The sequence below is a fragment of the Myiozetetes cayanensis genome, unplaced genomic scaffold, assembly GCF_022539395.1.
Source record: "Myiozetetes cayanensis isolate MyiCay16 unplaced genomic scaffold, myiCay2020 scf4, whole genome shotgun sequence".
Classification (NCBI taxonomy): Eukaryota; Metazoa; Chordata; class Aves; order Passeriformes; family Tyrannidae; genus Myiozetetes; species Myiozetetes cayanensis.
The window spans coordinates 5606920-5633243 of NW_026087631.1; the positions used below are offsets into that span (position 1 = coordinate 5606920).

At 43.3% G+C, this 26324-nt stretch overlaps 1 protein-coding gene across 4 annotated transcripts in view; it reads left to right on the forward strand.

Annotated features, from left to right (window-relative positions):
- Positions 1-26324, forward strand: part of NRG1 (neuregulin 1) — a 298874-nt gene that overhangs the window by 160575 nt on the left and 111975 nt on the right. For 3 of the 4 annotated variants that reach the window (XM_050329944.1, XM_050329945.1, XM_050329947.1), the window contains exon 1: positions 1986-2000. Coding sequence is in view for 1 of the 4 variants with exons in the window: in XM_050329946.1 (XP_050185903.1) it covers positions 5192-5242 (51 nt within the window). In the remaining 3 variants the exon portion in view is untranslated. Of the gene's footprint in view, positions 1-1985; positions 2001-5191; positions 5243-26324 lie in introns of those variants that run through there. The other variant, XM_050329946.1, reaches the window with a different exon arrangement.

Consider the following 26324-nt stretch of genomic DNA (forward strand, 5'->3'; position numbering starts at 1 on the left):
TCAGTACACATAAATGTTGTGTCTGCCAAACGTTAGCATCCCCTGTTAATGTTACTAACATGAATGTTACTGGCAGGGCTTGGTAATGTGTGACTTTGCCACATGTTTTCCAAATGTATTTCTCAGCACGTTTCAGGTGTAGGAGGCTCTGGCTGAATTTTCCACTGGCAGGGAAGCTTCCCGTCAGCGTTCACACTGACGCAGCTGGGTTGGGGAGGTGCCAGTAAGAAATGCTTCATCAAGCTCAGCACAGGCACTAAGTGGAACATGGTTTCTTTAATGGTGAAGGAAAAATTTGCTCCAGTTGTGCCAGATGCTGAGCTACACAGCTGTCAGACCTGTTCCTGTCTCCTGTTGTGACTAAGAGAGGTTAATTGCTCAGACAACCCAGCTGCACAACAGCAAACTGCCTCCATACCCAGAAACTGGTCCTGAAAGCTGCCCTGCTACAGGCCACTGTGTTCCAAGACCTAATGCAAAGGTTTTGACCTGAAAAATTTTTCTTACAGTACTCACTTCCGTGCCACACTTGTCAAGGAAATGCTGCATAACACATTCTCTCACGTTAGTGAGATGAAACTGGGACGTATTGACCAAGTAAACAATATATTTGCCAAAGAAAGCTGCACCAAAACTGGGAAAAAATACAAAAAAAGAAGAGCTAGCAAGTAAGAAACTGAAATACAGGGTCAGCATTAACGTTTAATGAGAGGAATGTTGAAGGGAAAACAGTTGGACTGAGTTTTGTCTCTGGTCAAGTTTCTGTGAGCTCTGGAGACACTGAGCAGAGAACCACTGGAATCCAGATTCACAAAACAGAGTAAAAACATTCCTGAGTTTCCTTTTTCTCTATCTCTTATGAGGCTTTTTCTGTCCTATTTGTTTGACCTACCAGAGGATTCGTGGTGTGCCTTGAGGATTTAGGGCAAGGCTTTTTTTTCTTGGCGTTCAGGGCATTTCTCCAGCTGTAGAGTTGAAACTTGTGCAGCTGCATTGAGCTGCACCACTGAAAGTCTGAAATGTGTTTTGAGAACTTGGAGAAGTTCAAGATTATCGATGAATACTACTGAAGAGCGATTTGTTCACACCTAAGAAATGGCACACAATTGTGGCTTGCGGGGACAGCAGAGCACACGCAAATCGATGCTGTCATTGGAGCAAGGTCTCTGTACGAGTCTGGGAAGCCTCAACAAAGGCTTTCTACATTCTGCTTTCTCGTATTTCCATTTTGCATTAGCAAATTATCATGGCAGTGTCATCCCACTTAGCCACCAGGCAGTTCAACAGGTGTGTGCAAGAAGTCCATGCCAGTATGTACCTAGCAATAGCGTATGGAGATAAATAGAGGACCAGTGTGGAAGAAGAACTTTTTTCATCTCTTCAGCAAAGCAACTGTTTGATTTCCATCGCAGAGGCCCCCAGCAGTCCATGAGGGACAGGGTTTGCATGTGTGACTTAGAAGATTTGTCTGAAGTGGCAAGTGACATTACTGGATGTGCTCACCAGCAGTTCGAGTGATATGAAAAGGAACACGTCTTTGCAAAATTTAACTGCCTAGAAGCATAAGGAGTGAATACTTACACTGACGTCTTCCAGAAACAGAGCCATCTGCATGATTTTTCCTGTTGCCACTGATCAGTTATTCCCAGAGGAAAAGGAGAGATTGAACAACTGCCTTATTTCAGAAGAAACAGGTGTTTTTTTCTTCAGTTCTACTAGTAGGCACTTTTTTTTTACTTTTTTTTATTCCCCAAAAGGAAACTTTTGCAACTTGGTGTCTGATTGAGGCCGCTGCCCACTGAAGCGGGATTTAAACTTGCTTCTTGGAACAACTTCTTCTTTACCTTTTCTTCTTTACCTCTTTACCTCATCCATTCTTGGAGCTGAATGCTGTTAGAGGATCATCTGACACCACATTATAACTTCTTGTTGCCTCTTGTCTTTTCCAGAGAGCACCAGCAAGATACCAGTATCAACAGAAGGGACAAAAACTTCTTCACGTAAGTTGAATTAACAGAGTCTTCCTATCTCTTTCTCTTCATTTCTTCTTGAAACTGCTTCTGCAGCTCTGAAACAGCTCCTTCTTAGCAGAGAACAATTCATCTACATCCAGCAGCTCAGTGTCTGAGTTTCACCTTGCATACTCAAGCTACTTCGGGGACTGAGAAATGAATGAAGAAGGGTAAATCATACTTTTTAATATCCCGGGGCTGTTTTGAGGAAGATAACTTGGCCTGCAGTTGTCAGGCTGCAGAAGCCCAAGTGAAAAAGTATTTGTGTTGTTAGGAACTGTATTTTTAAAAAGCACTTGCTGCTCCTGCATATCTTAGCAGCTGTCTATGAATTTGCAGACTGTATAGATGCATTGATGTGTCCTCAAGAAAGTCTGTTGCCTAGACTGCTCTGTTCCTCAGGGCTCTACATACAATTCCTGACAGCTCTGCAGGGTCTGTGAATGTAGACAGGTAACTCACTGACAGTAGTTTAGCGACTTTTGAAGCTGCCTTGGCATACCAGGATCCTTCTCCAGATGGTTTCCTTTCAGGCTGGTGGAATTTGCTTTCAGCGTCCTGCCTGCAGTTACGGATTGTGTACCTCCAGAGTTACTCCCAAAACTGACCCCAGTGAAAAGTTACTTTCATTATTTTAACTGGTAGAGTTACTTTATATAAGGCCACAATGCAAGCAGTTATCTCTACCACTGAGTTTGGCTGAGGGAGCTGTAGATAGACGTGTGTAAGCCAAGCAGCCCAAGGATTTACAAGATGCACATACCCTCCTTGGCAAAGAGGCTGGGGTCCTGCTAGCTTTTTTGGGAAAGCTATGTCTGGCAGAGACAGGTTTGAGTGTGAAATGACAGTGTTTGTAGGCTAGATCAAGGAAAACAGTGTGATTGCCAGATTTTGCATTTAGCATGCCTGCAGTCTTTCCTTTGATGCATCTGTGTGTGTGGCGACCTACTTCTGAAATTTTGGCACTGCTGCCTGACAGAAGAGACATTGGATGTGCCCGTATTCTTTCATGTTCTCAGTGGGGCCTGTCACTGGTGCTTCACTGGATATGTATGAGACCACATAGCTAATAGCGAGTGTCTTGTTACCATTGGAACCATTTTTGTTCAAAAAAGGTGACATGCTGGTCACTGACTCCACTGGCCTTGCCTTGCCTTCTCCCTTGTGCAGCAAGAATGCAGCCCCTGCACTTTGCTGCCCTCTTTCCCACGAACTAAAGTTCTTGTCCTTGAGTGGTCTCTTTCCCTGCTTATGCCCCTTCCAGTGCCTGCTGTTAAGTACTGTTCTCCTCTTTACTGCTGCCGTGCTGCTGGAGAGGAGGAAGCTGGGATGTTCAAGAGGCTGGCTGCATTCCTGATGAGTCGCTGCACTGGCAGATTTCATGCCAAGTGACACATCACACTGCTGTCCTGAAGGAGGGGAGAAAACAGTATGTTCACTGGCTGATTACTGAGGTCTTCTCCTGGGCCTCTGAGTAGGTCTTCAGTATGTGGCTGGGGCAGAAACCTGCTTAGTCCCAAACACAGCCAGGTGCTGTTCTTCCCGTTATTCTCTCCCAGCCCTGGGTCCAGACCAGGCCAGCTTTCTCTACTACTACATGACTTTCCTGCTGACTAATAGGGTCTGGGGTTTTGGGCACTGCTGATCTTTTTTTTTCCAGTCTTTACAAATGAAAATAAGTTATTAGTTTGTTTCTTCTTTAATTGAAGATAGACTGTTGTGAAATGCTGATGTTTAAATTGCCACCAGGGGCTCCTAGGAGCCCCTGGTGGTCTAGGGGTAAAGGCGCCGCGCTATCACCGCGGAGACCCGGGTTCGATTCCCGGTCAGGGCCACTCCCGGGCAGGTGGGGCTCGTTAGTCCTTAAAGGCAACCCACCTACGTCCTGAGGACCTCGCTGCCACCGTCCAAGCTCGCTTGGCCCCGGCAGATGAACCTTAGGATTAAAGGGTGGGCTCAGTTCCGCGCACACTGTGTCTCACCTAAAAAATCCAATGCGCAGGCTGGATGGTGGAAAGACCTTCCCCAGATCTTCGCTCGCGAAGACGGGCCATTATTATTATTATTATTATTATAAATTGCCAGGAGCTAGGTCTCTGGAAGTATTGCTTCAGTCTGAGTTTCTAAGATTGGTTTTACTCTGCCTAAAACCAGACTTGATCAGGCAACAGATTCCTCTTCTCTGCATGGCATGACAAGGTTTCACTGCAGAGCATGCAGTATGCCTGACCTGCTCCCTAGGATCCACAAGCTGGCTGTTAGCCACCTGTACTTCCTTCTTCCCTCACCACACTGGCAAAGCGCTCTCTCTTCAAACTCTTCCTTCCAGCTCACAGCACTTCTCAAGCCTACTCTTGAATTCTTTATTCATGCATGACACCAAATGACTTGCTAGACAGTGAAAGCCCATGCAGCCACCCAAGTGCATGGCTCTAATTTGCTGCGTGGTTCAGGTTCCTACACTTCATGAGGTTCAGGCTACCTGCTTCTTCTGTAAACTTTTCTGAGTGCTTTCTTTGTGTGATTTGTGTTGAGGTCTGTTTCCTTCAACTGTCCTAAAAGATTATTTACCATTTTGAGAGTGTTTCTTCTTTGTCTTTCTTTTGGGGCTCTTGCTGTCTCCCATTTCAGTCTGGAATGTGTTCTGCTCCCCCTTCCATCTGCAGCTCCTTGCAGAGGTGCTGACACTCATGGACCCTTCTCTCTTTCAAACCACAGAGGTCCTTAACCATAGTTGTGATAGATCTGAATGCCTGACTGCTCATTTGAAGTTATGTGAGAATATAGCAAGCTAGTGCTTCCTTGGTCAGCATGTGGAGCTTCAAGACCTACTGCTTTCCACTTTCCTCTGATGCTGTCACAAACAGCTGAAAATTTTACTCTCTCTTTGCCAGTTTTCTCCTGTCCTTCCCTCCCAGGACTATGGAGCATTTTTGCTGTAATTGATTTTTCACAGTGTGCCTAGGACATGCTGAACCAACTTTGAAGTTCTTTGCTTTCTCAAGCTATCTCATTTTTTTTCCTCTGCTTTGTTGGGTTTCTGACTACTGAGGGGGGGGAAAAAAATGAAAGAAAAAAAGAGAAAGCTCTACTGGGAGAAGATGTTTGGGCTCCTCCAGTAGAACACTGTAGCTGTGGCTGTATTCTTACAATTTTATTGTTACTTCTGTGTGTTACAGAACCCATACCTAGGATACAGTCTTCAACAGAAGGAACAAACACTTCCTCCTGTAAGTACATACAAGTTGTTTAAATTATTGCTGGCAAGACCCTCAAATACAGTTCTCACTTCCCAGCTCATTAAAAAAATGTGCTTCTATCTAAACCTGTATTAAGAGATCAAGAGTGACTGGGTGGGATTTCTACACTACAGGGGCAACTGTTATTTTTATATATTGTTAAAACTCTCAGAGACATGTTCTTCTTTGCGCATTGAGACCTAAACACCTTCTTTCAGAAGGGTCAAAATGTACGTTTGGGCAGGGCAAAGGAGGAGGAAACTTCTCAAGGCTTTCCTACCTGGAATTCCCTTCCCTGCCCTCCCCAGACAATGTATGGCTTCAAACAGTTTGCTCTGCCTCTGCCTCTGCCTCCATAGCCCCTGGCCCTGGGTTATCTGGAACACCCTCGGGTCCAGCCATCCTCAGCTCTGTGCCAGCTGGTGCATGTCAGAGTACCTTGGGCTCTTCGTCCTGTGCCCCACTGCCTATAGGAAGAAGATAAGGAAGGTGAAGACATCTTTGTGTGTGCCTTCACTCAGCTTAGACAGAGAACCAGAAATGGTTCCCCTTCCTGGGAAAGAGAGGTTGTGTCTCTGCTTATCTCGGGAGCACACTGGGAATTGCAGGGGTAACAGTGAGGAAAGTGTCTCTTTTCTTCCTTTGTAGTGATGCTTCCCAAGGAATCATGCATTATAGCCATAATCCTATACATTTTCACCCTTGAGAACCAGGAAGGAAGAGCCTTCCAGCTCTTTAGTAGAACCAATCTACCATATACCCAGCCAGCCTGGCTTTGAGCAGTCTGGAAGGTCATTTCACACAATGGGAGGTGCTGGGTTGTGAGAGGTAGGGTTTTGACCTTTCCCTAACACATTAAGTATTGCTGGCTGCTAGGAATAGGATGGCAGGTGAGATAGACCAGTGGTCCAAAATACCCTGATAGTTCCAATGATGCCGTAAAATATGGTGTGTACTCTATAGCAAACTATACAATAATGTTCTTAACTCAGATCTAATAGCTACTGTAACAGCACCAGGAAGAATGGTCAAAGCCATATCTCTGGTTTTTTTGTGGATTTTCTTCACAGCTATTAGGCTGATTAGTTTTAAGTGTGTGTTAAATTACAGAAATTTGATAGCTTATTTAAAAACTTTCTGCCAGCAAGGTGAGAGGAGCTAATTTTGACCTCTTTTTCCCTTTGATGCTTAGCAGCAGGGTAGGAAGGAATAATTCCTGAAGCAATTTAAAACAGTAATTTCTCTCTGTTCTGTTCTCATTAGCACTGATGTGTAGCGGGATTAGTACTATTCAAGTCACTAAAATAAGTAATGTAGGAGGGAGGGCAAAATTGGATATTGCTGCCTATTCTGGTTCGGAAAAGCAGGAGGGAGCCAATGTTTATTGCTAACAGATGTGAATGTCTCTCTACAGAGTAATGAGGGAATTGAGTCCCTGTAGTTACTCTAAAGTTCCTTAGGGCTTTTCTTTTCTGAATTTCAGTAGGACATGTCCATTTCACACTTGTCACTGTCAATCTTGTAACAGCCACAGGAGATAAAATAAACTGTTTCCTTCCACTTCTCAGACAATAGCAGATGTTTAGAGAACATGCCAGCACTGTCACTGTTGGCCAGACACTGGGAAAGACCTGGGAACAGCAGAGTGATTCAGTAGGCTGTCTTCCCCAGGGCTTTCACAAGAGAACAGACATGTGCCATGCTTTGCTGTTTTAGGAGTTCCAGTGACAGACAGATATTCAGAGATCTAAAAGTTTTTTTAAAATCCCATCTCTATAAGACACCCCACAACTGATATCTCAAAACTGAAGGTCCCTACCCTTTTATGTGCACGTATACCTACAGTCCTCAAAATACAGTCCATTTTGAGAGTGTGGACCTCCATTCTTAAATAAAGGAGAAAGAAAAGCCTATGATGCATTCTGAGTTTCACATAAAGAACTAGTGATCTGATTGAGGGGTCAGTAATCCAGAGCAGGAAGGAAATTCATGTTTTGTGTCCTGTTTCATAGTGAGAGACTTAGTGGCACTGATTGCTAATGCTGCCCCTTGCAGGTAGGAATAGTTCCCACTTTGTCTTCTACTCCAGCCCTAGGATTGTTTCATATATATTTATTTTCTTCTGTGTAATCATAGAATGGTTTGGGTTGGAAGACACCTTAAAGATCACCTAGTTCCAACCCCTTTGCCATGAGCAGGGGCACTTTACACTAGACCAGGTTCCTCAAAGCTCCATCCAGCTTGTCCTTGAACAATTGTGAGTACCAGGGATGGGGCACTCACAATTTTCTGGGCAACCGTGGCAGTGCCTCACCACCCTCACAGTTAAGAATTTCTTCTCAATATTAATCTAAACCTAGTCTCTTTCAGTGCAAAGCCATTCCCTCTTGTCTTATTGCTACATGCCCTAACTTTCATTTTCCTTCATGATGATGCTCTCTGTGATATGCTTTTTCCTGCCAAATGAAGTGAATGAAACAACAGCAGTTGTAGCCCTGTGTGCTCTCACTACAAAGGACTGCAGAGGCCGTTCTTAAGCACATCAGAAATATTTGGGGATGGGAGAGTTTTTTCCACCCCTTGTTTCCTAGGACTGCAGGGATCTGAAATAAGTGCCTTATGACCCTATGACTTTCTTCTGCTGAGGAGTTGCAGTGGAAAAAGCAAATCTGAAAGTTCACCCTAATGCCTTGGTTTTATGGGTTCAGTCAACTATATATTCAAGACTAGAGAATGAAATTGTGGTGGTCTTTTTTGCTCTTCTGGGACTTGTTAAAGGAATCTTGGCTTCTCACCCTGATAGCATACACATGGCAGCTTTCCTTTTCTTTAGACAATTGGTCCCAAAACTTGCATTCTTGTTTGTAAGTTACAACATACACGGAAAGAAATCAAAAAGCAATCAGTTTTCCTAGGTTAAAACCATCAGCACTGCTCACAGCCTTCCGTGTGGAGGTATTGTACAGGAAGATTTGTATGGTGCAAGAGGGCAGAAGCGAAGTGGTGGGATAGGGGCTGCCTGCAGTAACCACAATTCCTGTTGTGTGGGAACCACCAGCAGCACAGTACGGATGTAGAGACCAAGAGCGGTTCTGCACCTTGGTTTGCTGGTTTGGAAGAGTTTGGAAACCCCTGTTCTGAGGGCTACGCTGGATGGAAAGCTGAGCACTTTTAGCAGTAGGAAATGGAGAAGTTGCACAGAGACTGAGCCTGTGGGAGTACGTGCCAAACTCTCCATCACAGATGGAAGCGTGTGCTTAGTTGCACCTTGCAACACTTCTGTCACGCTTGTTTGTGCTGCCCACTAAGGGCTGCTCCCTAAAATGTCCGTGGAGGCAGTTCCTCCAGCAAACAGGGAGAAGGCTGATCCCACCTTGCCTGTGGCTTCTCTTTTCAGAGGAGTACAGAGCAAGTTTGTTGAGCTTTTGGAGTCTTTTAGAAAGACCCAGTGTTGGTCATCTGTCCCAGAGATTACTTCAGACTAATTTTCTTACAGACTGTCATGCTGGCCTCTAAAACCTGAAAAGAAAAAAAAAAGGATTAGTTGGATAAAAAATGTACCAGTTTGAACTGCTCAGCCCTTCTTTCTGGACTTATTAACTTACAAGCTCCAAGCCTGGCACAGCAAGGCACTTTCCTAACACTTTATCTTCTCATCCTGCAATAACAGATTCCAACTTGCATATTAAATGGAGACCAGCACGTGGAAAGGAAGCACAGAAAGACTTTTTGCCTCTCACATTTTCTCAAGTACAATACTGAACTGCTTTGATGCTGAGCAATGAAACCTTCTGTGAGATGATGTGAGGGTCATTGGTTTACACAATATTTTTAATGGGACTATTTTTGCATATACGAAGCAAACAGGTTGGACAGTAAATCATCTGTGTCCTAAAATCTTAACAAGCAAGATAAGTGTCTGCTAAATTCTGCTTTCCTTCATCTCCTAAAGTGAACCCAATCCTCCTCCCTTGTATTTATTTATGTTATAACTGACAGAAGTCCACTTCAAAAAAACCTAAATTGTTTTCAGAATCATACAAACCTTGAATCAGTGTTTTGTCACAAAATCTAAATACACTGATGGCAGCTCAGGAATTTCTGAAATGCAGCTATTTTGGGGTGGAAGAGCACAATTTTTTATGAGATAGTAACTGGGTAGAGTCACCTGGGGCAGGATGGTAAGAGGAGAATACTGTAACCAGTTGATAAAGCTGAGGGAATTCAGATGGTGAAGGCAATTACTCAGGTTCCAGTTCTGCTAGCACAGCAGGACTCCCAACTCCTGCTCTTGTAATAAATTAGTCTGACATCTTCAACTGTCAGCATTTAACTCATCCCTTCCATGGATCAAAAGGTTGCTTTCCCAGGAAAGCCATATATCTGATGCCTTGGTGGGACAGTGGGTCACCAGTGTGTTTTGCTTTACTATTTCAGTGGGTTTATTTTTCTGAATAATCATCTCTGGAGAGAACATTTTGCTTTGTTCTAAGGACACCGTGAGTGAGTAATGGGAGGGTCAGATAATTAGTTCTCCTTTACTGTAAAGTAAGTTTAAACCTACTAGTTAGTGAAATGCTACTGAAAGAGCAGTGGTGAAGATGTGTCAATCCCTTGTTAAAACCTACCACAGTCGGAGTATGTGTAGTTTCATTCTCCACAGTGGGCATGAGTGACAGTGGGCAATGCAGGGGTAATTTCACTACCCTTATGATTTGTTCTGGCACGGCAAATCCTGTTTCCCTGTAGTTAAATTTCACAGAGAGGGAAAATTCAGTTGAATAGGTAACATTTCCAAAGAGACAGAGCTTTCAGTCTTCTTTGTGATTCCCAGTCTAAAGCTGGTGTGGCACGAAATGTCTGTTCCAAACCACTCAATATCCTGGGGTTTTCTGTAGCTGCACTCCTGGTCCCCCAGTCTTGCTCTGAAGGAGAGCTTGGGTTGTCACTGAGAACCTCATCTGCATAAGGCTGCTCCACTGAGAAATTTGTACCTCAAACCTCTGAGATAACACCACTAGAATAGAGTCAATTCTCTTTTGTGCTGGGGTTTATTCTTCTTGTTTTTCCTTCAAGGAGGTCAGAGAGGTAAAAGGCAATGATGGGTATAAGCAGTGCTAAAATTGGAAGAAGCTGACATAACAGTCACAAAGGAATAAGTGCAACAGCTTATATAGCTTAAATACAGCTGCCAGAGTGGAAGGATTTTAAGGACATTGGCTTATTATACCAATATCTGTATATTTGTGCATGTAGGAATAAATGTATAAGCTGTAAGACTGACATTTTCCTGAGCATTTGTGTATGGGGAGGCAATAGCGGTTTATGTATAAACATACATACATGTATAGGTATAAAGCATGTACATGTAAGTGTGAAGGCAATGGTTTGGATCTGTTTATTTCAGGATTTGCTTTCCTGAGGCCATGGCTTACACCATAAAAAAGACCACAAAATGTGTGGCAGTCTGCTCTGGTGGAACACAAGTCACAAAACCTACTTCACGTGTTTCTGTTGTTTGTAATATTTCTGAAGGAGTTTTGCAAGGTCATCTCTCTTTATGGAGGACATAAATTTGTAGTACAGGTGTTTTGACCTTGGTGGTTTGGTCACTGTGTCTTCCAGGGGAGGAAAGCCCTGGCACTGTGACAAAAACAGGTGCTCAAGGACTCCTGTTCCCTCCTGGCTGTACCCTTTCTGGGTAGTAATTAAGAGCATACTTTGTGATAATGGATCAGCCTTCTCAAAATCTTCCCTCTTCTGAGTCATGGAGGTAGTTCTTGCTGAATAAAGGTACACAACAGGCAGTCGTACCGTCTGGGCAGAGGTCTGTGGACAAAATAGAATGTGTGACCTTGACAGGAACATACGTCTATTTAATGCCACTACCCATGCTGAAATCAAGAATGTTGGTGCTTGTAGGAAGGCATGAAGGAGCCGAGGAGCTCAGAGTGAGTATTTATGAATATGAATATGAATAACATTTATATTTTAATGCAATAGGCAGTTGCCAGCTTACCCCTATAGGCCAGATATTCTGTTCATCTCCTTATCTTCCAGCTGTTGTCCACACAGTACCTACCCCCAAAGAGACTTTACCCTCAGGCACTGTGTTGCGTTAACCCCAGGAGAGATTAGCAGTGCAAGTTCCTTTGTGCTCCTCAGAAGACCCTTCTGTTCTCAGGAAGACAGGATGACAGCTCACTTTCTTGGCTTTGGAGGTGGAGTTTCTGTTGTTTCAGTTTTGGAGGGAAAGGTTCCAACAGAGAGAATATTCCCAAAAGGGATTTGAGTTACCAAATTTGAGTTGCCCCATCGTGCCTGAAGGCTTGCTGGGCTCCCTCTGACAGAGGCACACGCAGCAGGCTTTCTTAGATGGAGTGTTCTGGGCTTTCTAGTCCACATTCTCCTAGGGGAGATCTTAGGCTACACTGGCTGTAAATTGAAACACCCCATGTCGTGTCAGGGCCCTGGTCCATAAGATTCTGTTTCAAGTCCGTGGTCTGGCAGTGGAGTCAGTGACAAAGCAGAAAGACAAAATTAATGAAATACGAAGGAGTCAAGAGGCTGGGTCTAATGTCTTGTTTTCATGCTGAGTTTCCAATGCGGGCTGAGTTCTAGTCAGTCACAAAGATAGTTGCTGTTGTCTAGGAAGAGGGAACGAAGTTTCTTAGACAGCAACAGGGGAAGGGAAGATACCCCTCTGAGTTACCTTCCTAGTCTGCTACATTCTTTTAACTCTTGAACAGGAATCCAGGGAATCCATACCACTTTAACAACTGGAAGTGCCTTTGATGGATGAGTTTCTGGAAGATGAAAGCAGATAGTAACACAGCAGTAGATGTAAGATGAACAGAAAAGTACATTATTTTCAGAATAACTTGCAAAGTGAATGTTTCCATTTCCTTAAGAATAACCCCTTGACAAATTCCTATTTACTTCTTAGAAAATGTAAACTGCATCACAGAAGTGATATTTCAATAGCTATGGGCAGAGTACTGTACACACAAATATGACCTTTTCATAGATGCATGGCTTTGCAAAGCCATCACTATGTCTCCTTATTAGCTGCTCCCCAAACACAGTGGTGCTCTGTAGATGAGACTCAATTTAGACTATAGCAGTTCCTATCAGGTAAATTAAAAACAATACCCTTCTTTCACGTTCCTATTCTGGCAGTGTTGTAATAGTGCAGTGGGAGCCAAGATAAACCCTTGGGAAGAAATTATTATCCTATCCTTCATGTCCACATCTCTTCTAAATTGCCTTTTGGTAACCTCTTCTAATTGGATGCAAAATGGGAAAGTTGTATCTCCTGTGACTTTCATTATCAAAATGTTCCCGCAGGTTCTTAATGGTTTCTGCTATTCTTGACACTCTCCCCCTGTACAGAGAGGAGAAGAAATTGCTGTAGTCACTGCAGCAATTACAGAGCAGCCTTCTACAATGTGATCTTCTTTCTAGGTTTGCATCTTCCTAAATATTTAGCAGGAGCCAGCTAGTCCATAACTTTGAGTTGCCTCTGCCGTGGCATAGAAATGCATAGCAAGTACCACAAAACACCCACTCTGTGGTTTTTGAAAAGAAAGCTATGCCCTGGAGCAATTGTCCTTTATGAATCATGTCTGATGGATATCAGTATTTTCTTTCAGTGACTGTATGTGTGTGTGTATATATATATATAGGCTCCTAGATTTCTTTACAAGATTTTATTTTCCTGACTACCCACTCTTCAGGCAAGTCATTTCAACTTCATTATGGATGTACAGAGCTGATAGATCTTATTAATCTTATTAATCACAGTATCTGAGATTCTTTGGCAAAGTAATTCCAAATTTCCTCTTCTACAGGGATCTGCTTTTCCACGGGAGGAAATTTTTCACAGCCTTCCAATTTCCAAACTGCATCAATTCTGTTGCAAGCCAAAATAGCATGGAGCATTTCTAATTTATGATGGATGATCATAAAGGCTAAATCTAGGGTGCTAAGCAAAGTGAGGCTGAGGAGTGAGATGGAGTGCTAGAGCAGTGTTTGCCTATTTCTTCATTAACATACTTTCTTGTGTCATTTTGGGTCATGCCAGCTTCTGATTTTCAAGACACCTAAGTACAATATGAAGGATTAAGAGCATTGAGACCTTGACCAGGAGCCAGTATGTGTCCCTCCCAGCCCAGCTCCCTTCACTCTAAGCAATTCTCCCAATAACATCCCAACAGAAGTTGCAACTTCCAAACACTCCCAGGTTCCTTTAACTACACCAGAGGGAATTAATCATAAATCCATATGAATGCCATTAAAACACTACTTGGGTGGGCTAAGACATAGCCTTTCCACAATTTAGGCACTGAGAACTGGAAGAAGACACATGTAAATGATTTTTAATGAAGGGCAGAGCCACAGTGAAGTGTCATGTGATGTAGATGTAGCCTAGCCACACGTGTCCTTAGAGAGAGCTTGGTCCATCCCCTTTACTACAGAGCAGTGTTGGAATATCAGAGGCTGTCTATTCAGCCCCAGCCTTCCTAATGTCAGTGTACTTGTGGGGCAAAGAGCAGCTGGCATTACACCCCAGCTCTCCCAAGTTTAGCAACCACAGCCACTGCTCTTGAACAGAGAGATGAGACAACACCTACTACACTCCAGTCCAAGCCAACAGAGGAGACAACTGTTTTCCCAGCCTTGAGCATTTGGCTCATTTGTTTGTCCATTTGTTTCTGTTTCGTTTATTCAGCACAGAAAAGGTCTTTGCTGCAGAGCTATAAATGTTCAGAATTGATGTTGAGTGAGGAAGGATTTGACTGGACACAGTTTTACAGCCTGAAGCTTTCACAAATGCTATGTTCCACTGAGCTTATCTAAAAGTTTACCATTTATACATCGGGTGGTAATAGCACTTCAGAATTTAATACAGTCATTATTTTTCTGGTTTATAAAGTGGAATCTGAACTTTACTACTGATATCTTTCTGGTAATATTCACAATGATCCAAAACATGATTCTTAATAACACAGTCAAGTGTCTGACAGGTGTTTAGATGAGCTTTCCAAAATGTCAGCAAGTTTGATGAGAAGTATCACTGCAATGGCTGGTTTCTAAAATAAAAACATAAGCCATAATCCAGGGAGGAATTACAAGGGTGTTTTTTATAGTAGCATACATTTTACACACAGATATCTAGCTGTGAAAGCAACAGTTACCTACGTAGTAGAAAGCTACTCATCAGATCTACTGCTGCCAGTTGTGGCATAAATTGCCAGTGGCAGAAAGTTTCTTCTGGTCTTCTCAAATTAGAAGTGAGCTAACCACATGTGCTTTTATTTGTTTGAGATGTCTGTGTTTTTATATAGAGAGAATGATCTTTCAGTTGTAGCTAAAAGTCTGTTGTAAGCTCTCAAGCACTGGTGTCCAGTGCCATGGGGTATTAGTTCAACAGTGTAGTTATTGCTCTGAGAGAACAGTAGGTTTAAATGTCTGGTGCTTTTGCCTGATTAAATGCCACCTCCCTTGCTTTTTTCCATTTCAAGAAAGCCCAAAACTAGCCTTGATTGTTTTGAATTCCTTAATATTTTATGTTATTTAAAGCAATACAAACATGGAGTGATTCCACAGGACACACAGTGAACTAGGTTTTGGGAGTCTAATCTTGCACTATACTTTTTATACTGTTAGTATGACTTTTATTATTTCCCTGGAATGGCTCTTTCCTTCCATGTCCCACTGGGGAAATATTTGGCTTAAAACAAGCTGCAGGCTATGCATAGTTCCTGAATATTTTAATGATCTACACAAAACCCATTAGCTGACAAGGTGGCAACTAATACTTGACAGACAGTAGGATAACAGTTGTCTCAGAGACTGTGAGAGGCCAGAAGGATCTTAAACACTAATGCTGCAGGAAGGATGAACAATTGCCTTGAGCAGCCACGCAGCTCATTCAAATGCCTGTCGATCTGTCTTGATGAGGAGCTGGTGCTTCAGTTCTAGGCAAGCTGCATCTGAGGAGTAGATGCTTGTAGCTCCTTTAAATATTTGTCACGTTGGAGGGAGAAGGTTAAGATTAGGTCCAGGGAGGGAATGCTGTGAACACAGATTCTGTATCTCTTTTTGGTGGATTTGTAGCCCTGCCAGCGTAGCTGTGATCGCTGAGACCGGCCAGATCAATCCCAAGGTTTTGTGGGAGGTAACGTAAGTCTGAAATCCTCTCCGCCTGTGTTCAGGCAGCGCATTTGGACTGTGCACCGGTGAAATGCCCTCCTGGAGTGAGGGGAGAGGGAATGAGGCATGGCTTAGGGACTGTTTACCTTAACCTGTCCAGTTACACCTTTCTGTTAGATGCACAGGATCCTTGGTGTCTTATCCATGTCCGTATCCTGGGTCACATGTGTAAGTGTCCTCTCATGCTGGCAGCAACACCGTGAGTGAATTACACTTGCAAGATCAAGAGTTAAATGCCAGCGCCTTACTAATTCTTCCAGCCAAACAGACACCTGGAGAGCTAATATACATTGTTGTACTTACTGCTTGAGTTATGTGTAGAAAATACGCAATAAAACCCTAGATAATTGGATGTGGATTGCATTTGCAATTATATGTTCACTGGATAATATGCATGCATCAGAGACCTAATATTCACCCCAGCAAGAGAGCACAGTTATAGGCAAGCTGAGCAAATGGAGCTTTTCAATTTAAATGTGCAAATGAATTTCATACACACATGGGCACCATTAGCAGATGGTCAGTAGGGAAGGCTGTGTACAGAAGGGGGATTCTTTCCTTTTAATTTGATGAGAATCTGTTTCTCTGGATGGTGTTCCATCCTGAGGAATAGCTTTTATTATCTGTAAATATCTCGTAAAATATGAGATTGCCATTCACAACAGCCCAGAAGCATCATGTGTGAAGTACTGGACGAAGAACTTTCTCTGGATGGAGAAAAAAAAAAAATCAAAAAGAGTAAGCCAAGTATTTTGACTATTATAAAATTTTCAGAACAAGATGTGGCACGGGTAGCTCTAGTAGAAACACATTAGCTGTATTTGATGACCTGGCACACGATTGCTGAAAATTTTGAGAATTCCTTAAGAAAAAAAAAGTATTCTTAAAAAAGCTTTTAAAGAAGAAATAGGCATCAGCTAACTGAAATGGGAGACAAGCAGAGAATTGGTTATGGCCTGTTTAGACGTGTTGCTGTTGAGTTCATCTGCTGTATCCTAGAATGGAAGGGGTGGTGGAGTGCAGGAAAGGCTAGTCTAAGCAGAAAGGAAAAGAATGCATGCATGTATGAGCTGGCACTTCTGTTTAGCCTGTGTATCAATCAGATCTCACCACTCACTTCTTAAACACTGCCATATTCTTGGCATCTTCCCTTTTATTATCACAGGAAATTGTCAGCTTGACAAAGTACATTACAGCATTTATAAGAAATACTGGCTAATAAGGGTCCAGTGAGCTTTCAAAGAACTCTGCTTTTCTGATCTCTGAGGACTATTTTTTCCTTAGTCCTAGTCGTGATCAGGTCTTGGACTTCAGGAGCTCTGCAGATAATAGTCATTCCAAATAATTTTGAGCACAGTCTCTGCACACAATACTACCTGTCAAAACTGAAATACCTTGAACAAGAGTCCCAGCTGTCAGCCAGTCAAACATGTGAAGCAGTCATCCTGCTGTACCTTCTCTTCCTGGTCACAGAAAGAAGGGGTGGCTGACCTGTTCTGGAAAGCAGCATGTGTTGCAGGGCAGAATTTCTGCTGCCAGCCCACGCTCACAGAGGCTGGGGAAGCAGCACAGCCAGGATGCATCAACAGTCAGGCTGGACAGTCCCATTGCCCACCAAGCCCTGTGTCCTGTCTCAGGCAGGAATGGGTGCCACAGGGATTCATGGGGGAAGGACACAACAGAAAGATGATGGTTCTGCTAAATGGGTTTCCTCCTAAGCTCTGGCCATGAGAGGGAACTCATCCTTTCTGACTCCTATTTTGCTCTAATTATGGGGAGTCTTGTCTCTTCTGTAATCTTGTTTTGTTGTTGGCTCCAGCTCCCTCTCAGTCTTCCATAGCAAACACCACCACCCTGTTATGCCTTGGATTAGGTTCCTCAATGTGAGATTGCCAGTGCCCCATGACATTCAAAGGGAGCTTCTCCACCTTATAGACCCAGGGTAGTCAGGGACGACAGATGATTAAACCTTAAGCCACTAAATGGAGTGTAGTCTTCTTTTGGTTTACTACCTCTCCTCATCCTTTATCTACATCAACTGGAAGCAACTACAGCAGAAGGCCACATAAATATTGTGGCTGGAGTCATGTGTAATTTCAGACACCTTGAATAGTTCACACGTGACTGATGTGGGAATAGAGACTGCTAGAATAGAGAATCATAGAGTGGTTTGAATTGGAAGGGACTTTAAAGATCATCTAGTTCCAACCCCCCTTCCACGGGCAGGGACACTTTTCACTAGACCAGGTTGCTCAGAACCCCTGAGGACTTCCAGGGATGGGCCATCCACAGGGCAACCTGCGGCAGTGCCTCACCATCCTCACAGTAAAGAATTTCTTCCTAATATCTAATCTAAACCTTTCCTTTTTCATCTTAAGGCCACTCCCCCTTGTCCTATCACAACATGCCCTTGTAAGGAGTCCCTCTTCAGCCTTCTTGCACTGGTGAGGCCACACCTTGAGTATTGTGCTCAGTTCTGGGCCCCTCAGTTCAGGAAGGACATTGAGGTGCTGGAGCAGGTCCAGAGAAGAGCAACGGGGCTGAGGAAGGGACTTGAGCACAAGTCCTTTAAGGAGAGGCTGAGGGAGCTGGGGTTGTTTAGTCTGGAGGAGGCTCAGGGGAGACCTCATCACTCTCTACAACTCCCTGAGAGGAGGTTGTAGCCAGGTGGGGGTCGATCTCTTCTCCCAGGCAATCAGCAGTAGGACAAGAGGGCACGGGCTTAAGGTCTGCCAGGGGAGGTTTAGGCTGGATATTAGAAAGAAGTTCTTTACAGAGAGAGTGATCAGGCATTGGAATGGCCTGCCCAGAGAGGTGGTGGATTCACCGTCCCTGGAGGTTTTTAAGATGAGGCTGGATGTGACACTGAGTGCCATGGTCTGGTAACCACAGTGGGGTTGGATCAAGGGTTGGACTTGATGATCTCGGGAGGTCTCTTCCAACCCAGTTAATTCTGCGATTCTGTGATTCTTGTAGACCCACTTTACATACTCAAAGCCTGCTGTAAGGACTCCCTGGAGTCTTCTCCAGGCTGAACAGCCCCAAATCTCTGGGCCTGTCTTCATAGGATTGGTGCTCCAGTCCTGTGATCAACTTAGTGTCTCTTCTCAGGACTTGCTCCCACAGGTCTGTGTCTTTGTTGTGTTGGGGCCCTAGAGCTGGATGCAGTACTCCAGGTGGGGCCCTTTGAGAGCAGAGCAGAGGGGGAGAATCACCTCCCTTGACCCGCTGGTCACATCTCTTCTGATGCAGTCCAGGATGCAGTTGGTTTTCTGGGCTGCAAGTGCACATCGCCAGCTCATATTGAACATTTTGTCCATGAGCACCCCCAACTCCTTCTCCCCAGGGCTAGTCTCAATCTGTTCTCCTCCAGTTTGTGTTTTGGATTACCCCGACTCAGGTGCAGGACCTTGCACTTGGCCTTGCTAATCTTCGTGAGGTTCACACGGACGCACCTCTCAAGCCTGTCCAGGTCCCTGTGGATGGCATCCCTTCCCTCCACTGTGTCAACTGCACCACAAGCTCGGTGTCACCAACAAACTTGCTGCGGGTGCCCTCGATCCCCCTGTCACCAGCAAAGATGTGAAACCACACCTGTTCCAGTACTGACCCCTGAGGGACACCACTTGTCCTTGGTCTGCACTTGGACATCGAGACATCGACTGCAACTCTTTGAGTGAGACCATCCAGCCAATCCCCTATCCATGTTGTGGTCCACATGTCTCCAGTTTGTATGTCAGTGCTTTACTCATTACTGTCCACTACATGTGGGCAAGGCCAAAATGGGAGAGGACAGTGCAAAACCAGTCCTCGTGGAAAACTGTGGACTTGTTGTAATACCTAGAAAATGCCATCCTTGCCCTTTTGTCATTAACTATTGACATATATGCTAAAGCATGAGGCTTACTAACCCTAAAGAAAGAAGCATTTGGTTTTGTTAGCGCAGGAAAGGGATGCATGTTCCTATTTTCCATTCAACTATCAAATCTTTTCTCAAAATTTCTTTAAGAAATTTTGCAAATAGGTTATTAAGCACATAGTTGCTTCTCTATGGCGGATATTTTTTTTCTTTTGTTTCCACATGGAAAAAGGAAATGTTTCTGTTCTCCATACAGGAAAATATAGTCATGGAGGTTTATAAAATCACCTGACAGGCTGTAAAGGCGTAACTTGACCTGCTCTAAAGGCATAACTTGGCCTGCTTTTCACAGTCCACAGAGGTCCTTCTCTTTGCTCAGGAGATGGAGAGGAACATCCTGACTGCCTCAAGGCACTCCCTTCACAGTGCTGGTGACATAAGATCGTAAACTGGTAGATTTGGGGGTCTCGTTTTGCAATCCATGTGAAGTTCTGAGAAGGATCTGTGTGCCAGTCTTTCTTCAAGACTTCTAACTGATCTTAAGACTGGCCACAGTTTGACCTGATCCTGGTTTATTTGTCCCAGAGCAGATACAATTAATGTGTATCACCCACAATAAATACGTGGGTGAACATACAAGGAAAACAATGCCCTCATCAGGGAGCCAGCACAAGGCTTCTGTCACTGACACTCACCCTTGCCCTGTCGTTTCACCCACTGTGATTAGAAATTCATCAAATATGTCTGGAGAATTTGCATGCTGAGCCTGCTTTGGAAAGAGGGGATTGTCTAGCCGTGAAAGGAGATTATGCAGCAATTTCCTCCTCAGCGCAGCAAGGCAATGAATCTGACTCTTCATTACAGAGGAAGGATGAGTAAGAACCGTTGCATTTCCTGTGCAGCAAGAGCAACATGAGCCCTGCTCCAGGTTCCTTTGGGAATTTCCATGATCATGTCAATTTCAGACATGATGCATAATGTTACTACGAGAAGATGTAGATGTTTAAATAGGAATGCTTGTGGGGAAGGGGAAAGGGATCGATTCACTAAACAGTGTGTTGGTTCTCAGCTAGAAAGAAAGCTGTACAAAAGGAAGACAGGCTCGAAGTTAGTTGCTTGACTTTATAACTCATGCATTAATTACTGACAGCAGCAATGCATTTCTGAGATGACCGTAGTTTTTAGTAGATATTCTCACATTCTCTCACCACTTAGGAAAATATTTCCCTCCACTTATGAAAATATTTGCTGTGTTTTTATTATGTGAGAGGCTGTTAAGAAGTCTTGCAGCTCCTTGCTAAATAAATGGAGAGAGAGGTCCCACAAAGCATCTGCCTCTTTCTCCTGTGTTTTTACACTCCTGCTCAGGGTAAACACAACTCCGTGCTGCTGCTAAGGCATCAAACACTGTCTTTCTCTTTCCAAGAGTCTTTAATACATATGCAATCCTGCTTGGATCTTTCTAAATCCTTTACCTGAGGGATGTTGTACATCTGCAAATGCAAAAATTTACCACAAGGGCACTTTCTTGTGCTCAAAAAAGACAGGCAGTCTAGCAATTGGAAGTTAGCAAGACACAGATCAGAAGAAAGAGTTCCTGAGCAACCCTAAGCATGTGCCTTAGGACTAGTATGAGTGCACATTACAGGCTGGGAAACTCAGACCAACACTTGGCTCCTGAAGGAACAAACCATGAATTCTGAAATGCATGTGCATTCACACCCCCGTGAATGCCCAGAAAGACTTCAGATGCCTCAAAACTGAAATTATTTCCTACCAGGATTAGTCCAAACAGTTGCCAAAGATTGTTCCATGATATGTGCTGATGGAAAGACAGACAGACAGCATTCTGCAGATGACTAAGAGAAGTCTTATGCATGAGAAGTTTTCTGCATAAGGAGGAGGGGAAAAAAAATAAAGTCATGAAACCATCATCAACTAAATGTGCCTACTCTTTTTCTATGAAGAGACAGTGTTCACCATGTCTCTCCTCTGTCCACAAAGCCTTCAGAAAAAGCATCAGTGGCATTCATCTCTCTGGTTTGAAAACTGTATTGGCATTTTCTGCAAAGCTGGAGGCTTCCTTCAGCAAGAGGAACGTGGAAGTTCTTCCTAAAACAGTCTGCTGTGTCAGTATTGAAAGTGTTCTCTCAGGAGAGAAAGAAAACTCCCAGTGGGTAGAAAAGGGGTAGCCACATTAGGTTGTTTAAAAATAAACCCAAAATCTATTAACACCTTGGGTGAAGTCTGTCATGGTCAAAGGATATGAGGAGCCATCCTGGTTCATCCAGCCCCCTCTAGGGTAATGAATGGAGGAACACCTTCAGACATGCACAGGTGCAGGTGGGAGAAGGGAACTGAGGTGCCCAAAGCCACATGGGAGGGTGTGCCTGTATACCAAATTAGTGCCTGGGTACTTTTTTTTTTTTTTTTTTGAACTGGCTTCTATTTCTTTTTCCTCCCTCATAAAGGAAATGTCGTGACTGCACATGCCTTATTAAAAGATTGCTTGTTTGGCTGGTAGCCATAGAGGAATAATTCCTCTTATTGCTCAATAAATCAAGTTACTGTCATTTTAAACACTCTAGCTGAATTTCTGATGAGCACATGAAAGAGTTAACTCTACCCCTTTTCATGCTACCACAGCATTAAAATAACAGCAAATTTCAGGAACATAAATTTTCCTCTCTTGTAGCATAAATTTGGAGCATAGGCAAAATGCTCATAAAACTATGCCATTTTGTAAAAGTCTCCTACTTGAAAATTATAAAAGTAGAGCTGTGGACTAGTAAAGTGCAAATAAAATACATGCAGGGAAACAAAGTGGTGTCTTTTGAATTTGTAGGCATTTGAAATGTATTTTAAAAATTAAAAACAAACAAACTTCTTAAAATGTTAAACATTTTTTCATTTCAGTTAACACAACTTTTCTTATGCACAATAATAATCAGGTTTTCCTGGACTGGAAGTGGGGGCGTTGATTTAATTTGAAGTGGTGGGCTCCTTCTCTGAAAGGTTTTTTTGTTGCTTAGGCAATTGAAAGCCTTTCTTTCCTAATAGGATTAGTGCAAATAATTAACCAAAGGATTTCTCCGTGTCATCTGAGTACAGTTCCCCACAGCCGTATTAAAAAGCCTGTCTTCAGTACGGAAATAGTCAAAGGCAGTGGGTAGCTGAAAAGGTTATGGTTAACTGTTGCCACTCAAACCATGGATAGTCATCTACAAAGGCAGGAATGCAGTGGTTTTTACCCTAATCCCCATTGTGCCCAGCTTGTGGGAAGAGTAAACAGGAGCTCCTTGTTGGCAAGAAGCAACTAGGGAGGCTCTGAGGGACAGCAGGGTGAAGTGAGGGGCCACAACCCAAGTGGCAGGTGTCCTGACAACCCTCTTGTAGCACTTGCTCAGTAACATGCAAGTGATCTGGGATAACAGAGATTTAGCTTGGCATGTGCCAAGTTTTGTGGTAGCCCTTTGGTTTTGGGTGCAGACCAGGGTCCTCCCCTCTGACCTATTAGGAGGGGAGTCCACTTCTAGAGGTTTTTCGGCGTATCCCTGAGATCTGTGAGATACATCAGCAATCTGTGGGAGAAGCTTCTGGCTCTTCAGCTTTAGGACAGCTCCCTGCTCCTTTCTACCATTTTTGCATTCAAGCACTTTATTGAGCAGTAACAAATTCTGTGCGGGAAAAAAAAAAAGGAACCTCTTGAGGAGGGGAAAAAAGAAATTGTGACTCAGGTTGAGACTGCACAGAGGCGTCCTGCTGGGGAAGCAGGTCTGAATTAATTCCTGTGACATTAATCCATGTATCTAATCTGTAACTTTATTACTTGTTCAAAACACACTGTATTTTCCTGCTGTTCTGAGCCTTCATTTCAGGAGTTCTGGCTCTGTATCCGTATTTCTGTGCAGCATAATATATTGTCCAGAGTAAATAGAAAATGAAATCTGAAAGGCATTTCTTAAGCTTTAATATACATATACCAGCTTGACAGATACATGTCTGTAATCATAGATCATTGTTCAGTGTGCCAGGAAATGAGCACTTCTGGCCTGACCTGTCTGATATTCCTTGAAATCACAGGACATGTATGCCCTTTTTCCAGCTCACTGCGAACACTGTTGTTTTGATAGGAAAGGGCCTTGGTAAAAATCTTTATTTGGGGTGCTTTGTCTCATGTTACTGTATCTGTATCTGTTTCCTCTCTGCCCATCCTCTGGAGACTTCCAACTTGTGTAATTGCTTTTGAGCATAATCACATTCGTGGATCAAAGAAAATGCACAACCTTATTGTCACGAGTTAATTGTTCCTGGAATAATTCTTACAGGTTGTCCATAGTTGTCTGTCTCAGTGATAAATTCAGACCTATCATTCCTTCCAGCCTCTGTGTCCTTTTCCAAATAGCTGGTATTATTTAACCACTTCAGTTGGCAGTCTTAGAAACTCTCTCATTACCTAATGCACCAGTGAGCTGACTGTTGCCAGTAGCTACAACTTACCTCTACACTGGTAAGCAGTAAACCTGAACTTTCTGTCTGCTGCCACCACATTAATGCATTAATAATGCATTATGTTTCCTGTAATTACATACGTGCACAGAGATTATTATTTTCTTTTGTAAGAGGAGGAAACAAGATGGAGGTGGGGGGTGGAAGGTGGTGGAAACAGATACAACTAATTATTAATGCTGACTAGACCCCAGCTGCATAGGTTTTTAATTAGCCCATGTCTAACCCTAGTAGTCACTGTTGGGATAATGCTATCTCTTCTTAAGTGGGTTAGTTTAGCAAAGGAAATGTGTTGTCTGCTCACACCTGCGCTGTGTAGTGTTACTAGCACATACTCAGCAACACAGGCCAAAATGTTAAATTTTTTTTCAATTCACTTGGTTAAATTTTAGTCATATTGTGTCCTGCAAGGCAATTTCAATGAGAGAGCTCTGGGCAGCTGAGCAGGGCTGCTTTCCTGATGAAACCATGAACTGATGCCTAACAAAGGAAAAGGAATGCAATATACAGAATTTCACGTATTTTTCAAGTGTTATTAACAAGGCCTCCAGAGAATCATTTCAAATTGATCAGTGAGGCAGGAGCACCATCTCCCCTCTTCAGAGAAAAAGGAGTTCAAAATTCAAGACACCCTTCCTTTTCCTCTCTTAGCTGAGCTGAAGGCTTTGGGAATAAGTAGAAATGTTTTACCCATGGATGTGTGTGCCAGCCTGGTCCATCCCCGGGAGCTTGGGCTTTGCCCTCTGGGGACCTTGTGCCTTTAGACTGGAACCTATTTTGGCCACTTCCTTGTTTTCTCCTCTAGCATTTGCAAAGCTGTTAAAACGCCGTTCCTTTGTTGAAAACCCTGAAGGAAGGACACTGTTTAGTGTGAAATTAGAAACACTGAGAGGTTTCGTTGCCCTTTGGCAGCTTTTAATTTAATTGGAATTAAGAGGCAGTTGAGCAATTGCAGGGTTTGAGCAAGAGCAAGGCTTCCAAGTGAAAGCAGGTCTTAGATCTTCACTGTTGCTGTGGCTGAGCAGGCTGAAATCTTGCCCACACTGGCAAGATACTTGACCCCATCTTTGCAGAACCAAATGTCCGAAGGAATGGTAAAATTTTATAGGGTCTGGCTTCAAACTGTGGCCCTGATCCGAAAGGGATGTAGGGACACTACTCATCTCCTCTATGTGTGTACAAGCCAAATCACAAAGTGCCCTTTTCTTTTTCTTGCAACCCATAGGTGCTTGTTTCCCTTCCCCACCTTCATAGCCACCATTTCCACAGACATAACATACCTACAGGCACGTACATGAGGGCAGCTCTATTTTACTTGACTTTTTCCCTGGATGATAGTTTGAATGAGCTTGGCTGGGAACACAGAATACAGAGTGACCTCAGCCCTGCCTGTCTGACCCACCTTTTCAAATGCAGGAATAAAATGCATTTATTCCTCTAGACACCCTCGAGAAGAAGAAAAAAGAAAGGCTGTCCTCTCTATTCCCCTTTCTGTAGTCCTGGTGCCACTCCACAGCCTCTGTGGTGAAACACATGGCAGGCACAATGCACCCCCAGTGGACAGTCTGAATGCAGGAAGTGCTGCAGGAATAATGAGTCCTTCAAATGAAATTATAATTATAAACTCATTCTGATACATATGTATCAGCTCTGTCACCGCCTCCGATGCTCCATTTCAAGGTTTTTCAATGTCTTGAAAAAGGGGATGTTTCCAAAGCTGCATTACAGGATTTACATTATCAAGTAGCAGTGGCCCCTGTTGCCCTGTGCTGTTGTATGCCCATGTGTTAAATGCAAAGAAGTTGTAATGAACCCATTTTACCTGATTTCTAGAAGGTGAGAGTTTTGCTTTTGTGCTAGACCACACATAGCCCAAAATAAAGATCCTGGGTGCAGGGGTGAGAAAGATGTGGCAGCCTAGGGCTTGCATTCAAAATATGGCTGTGTAATAAAAGCATATTTGATTAGACTACTGAAGCCTCATTACTAGACATAAAATCTCCTTTGTCATACTTATTTGAATTCTTCTTAATTATTTGCTGGAAATTGACAAAGTTTCCCAGCCAATGCCAAAGGAGTGATTCATACCTTCTACGGCTTTCTGAATGCACTAAGAAAGAATATTAAACATTAAATATTAAATGTCCTCGATGGTACAAGGATTCTGAGGCATTATGAGAGCTGTTGCTTTCATTATTGTTGAATTTTTGCACTTAAAAATATCATGTTGCCTATCTCTTTTAATCAGTGAACATCTCAATTCTGCTAACTTAAACATAATCAGGCTGCATATAGACATGACCAGAGCCAAACCAACCAGAGTAATTGAGTGAATATCCTGATTTAGGATAAGGTGGATTAACTTCATTATTTAGAAGTATTTGTAGAAAGCTGCTAAGCAAACCAGCTCTTGAGGTGAAATCCTAGCATTTTCTGCAAGCGAAATTCTGGTGTTTGCAGATTCTGAATGTATTACTGTAGTGTAAGATG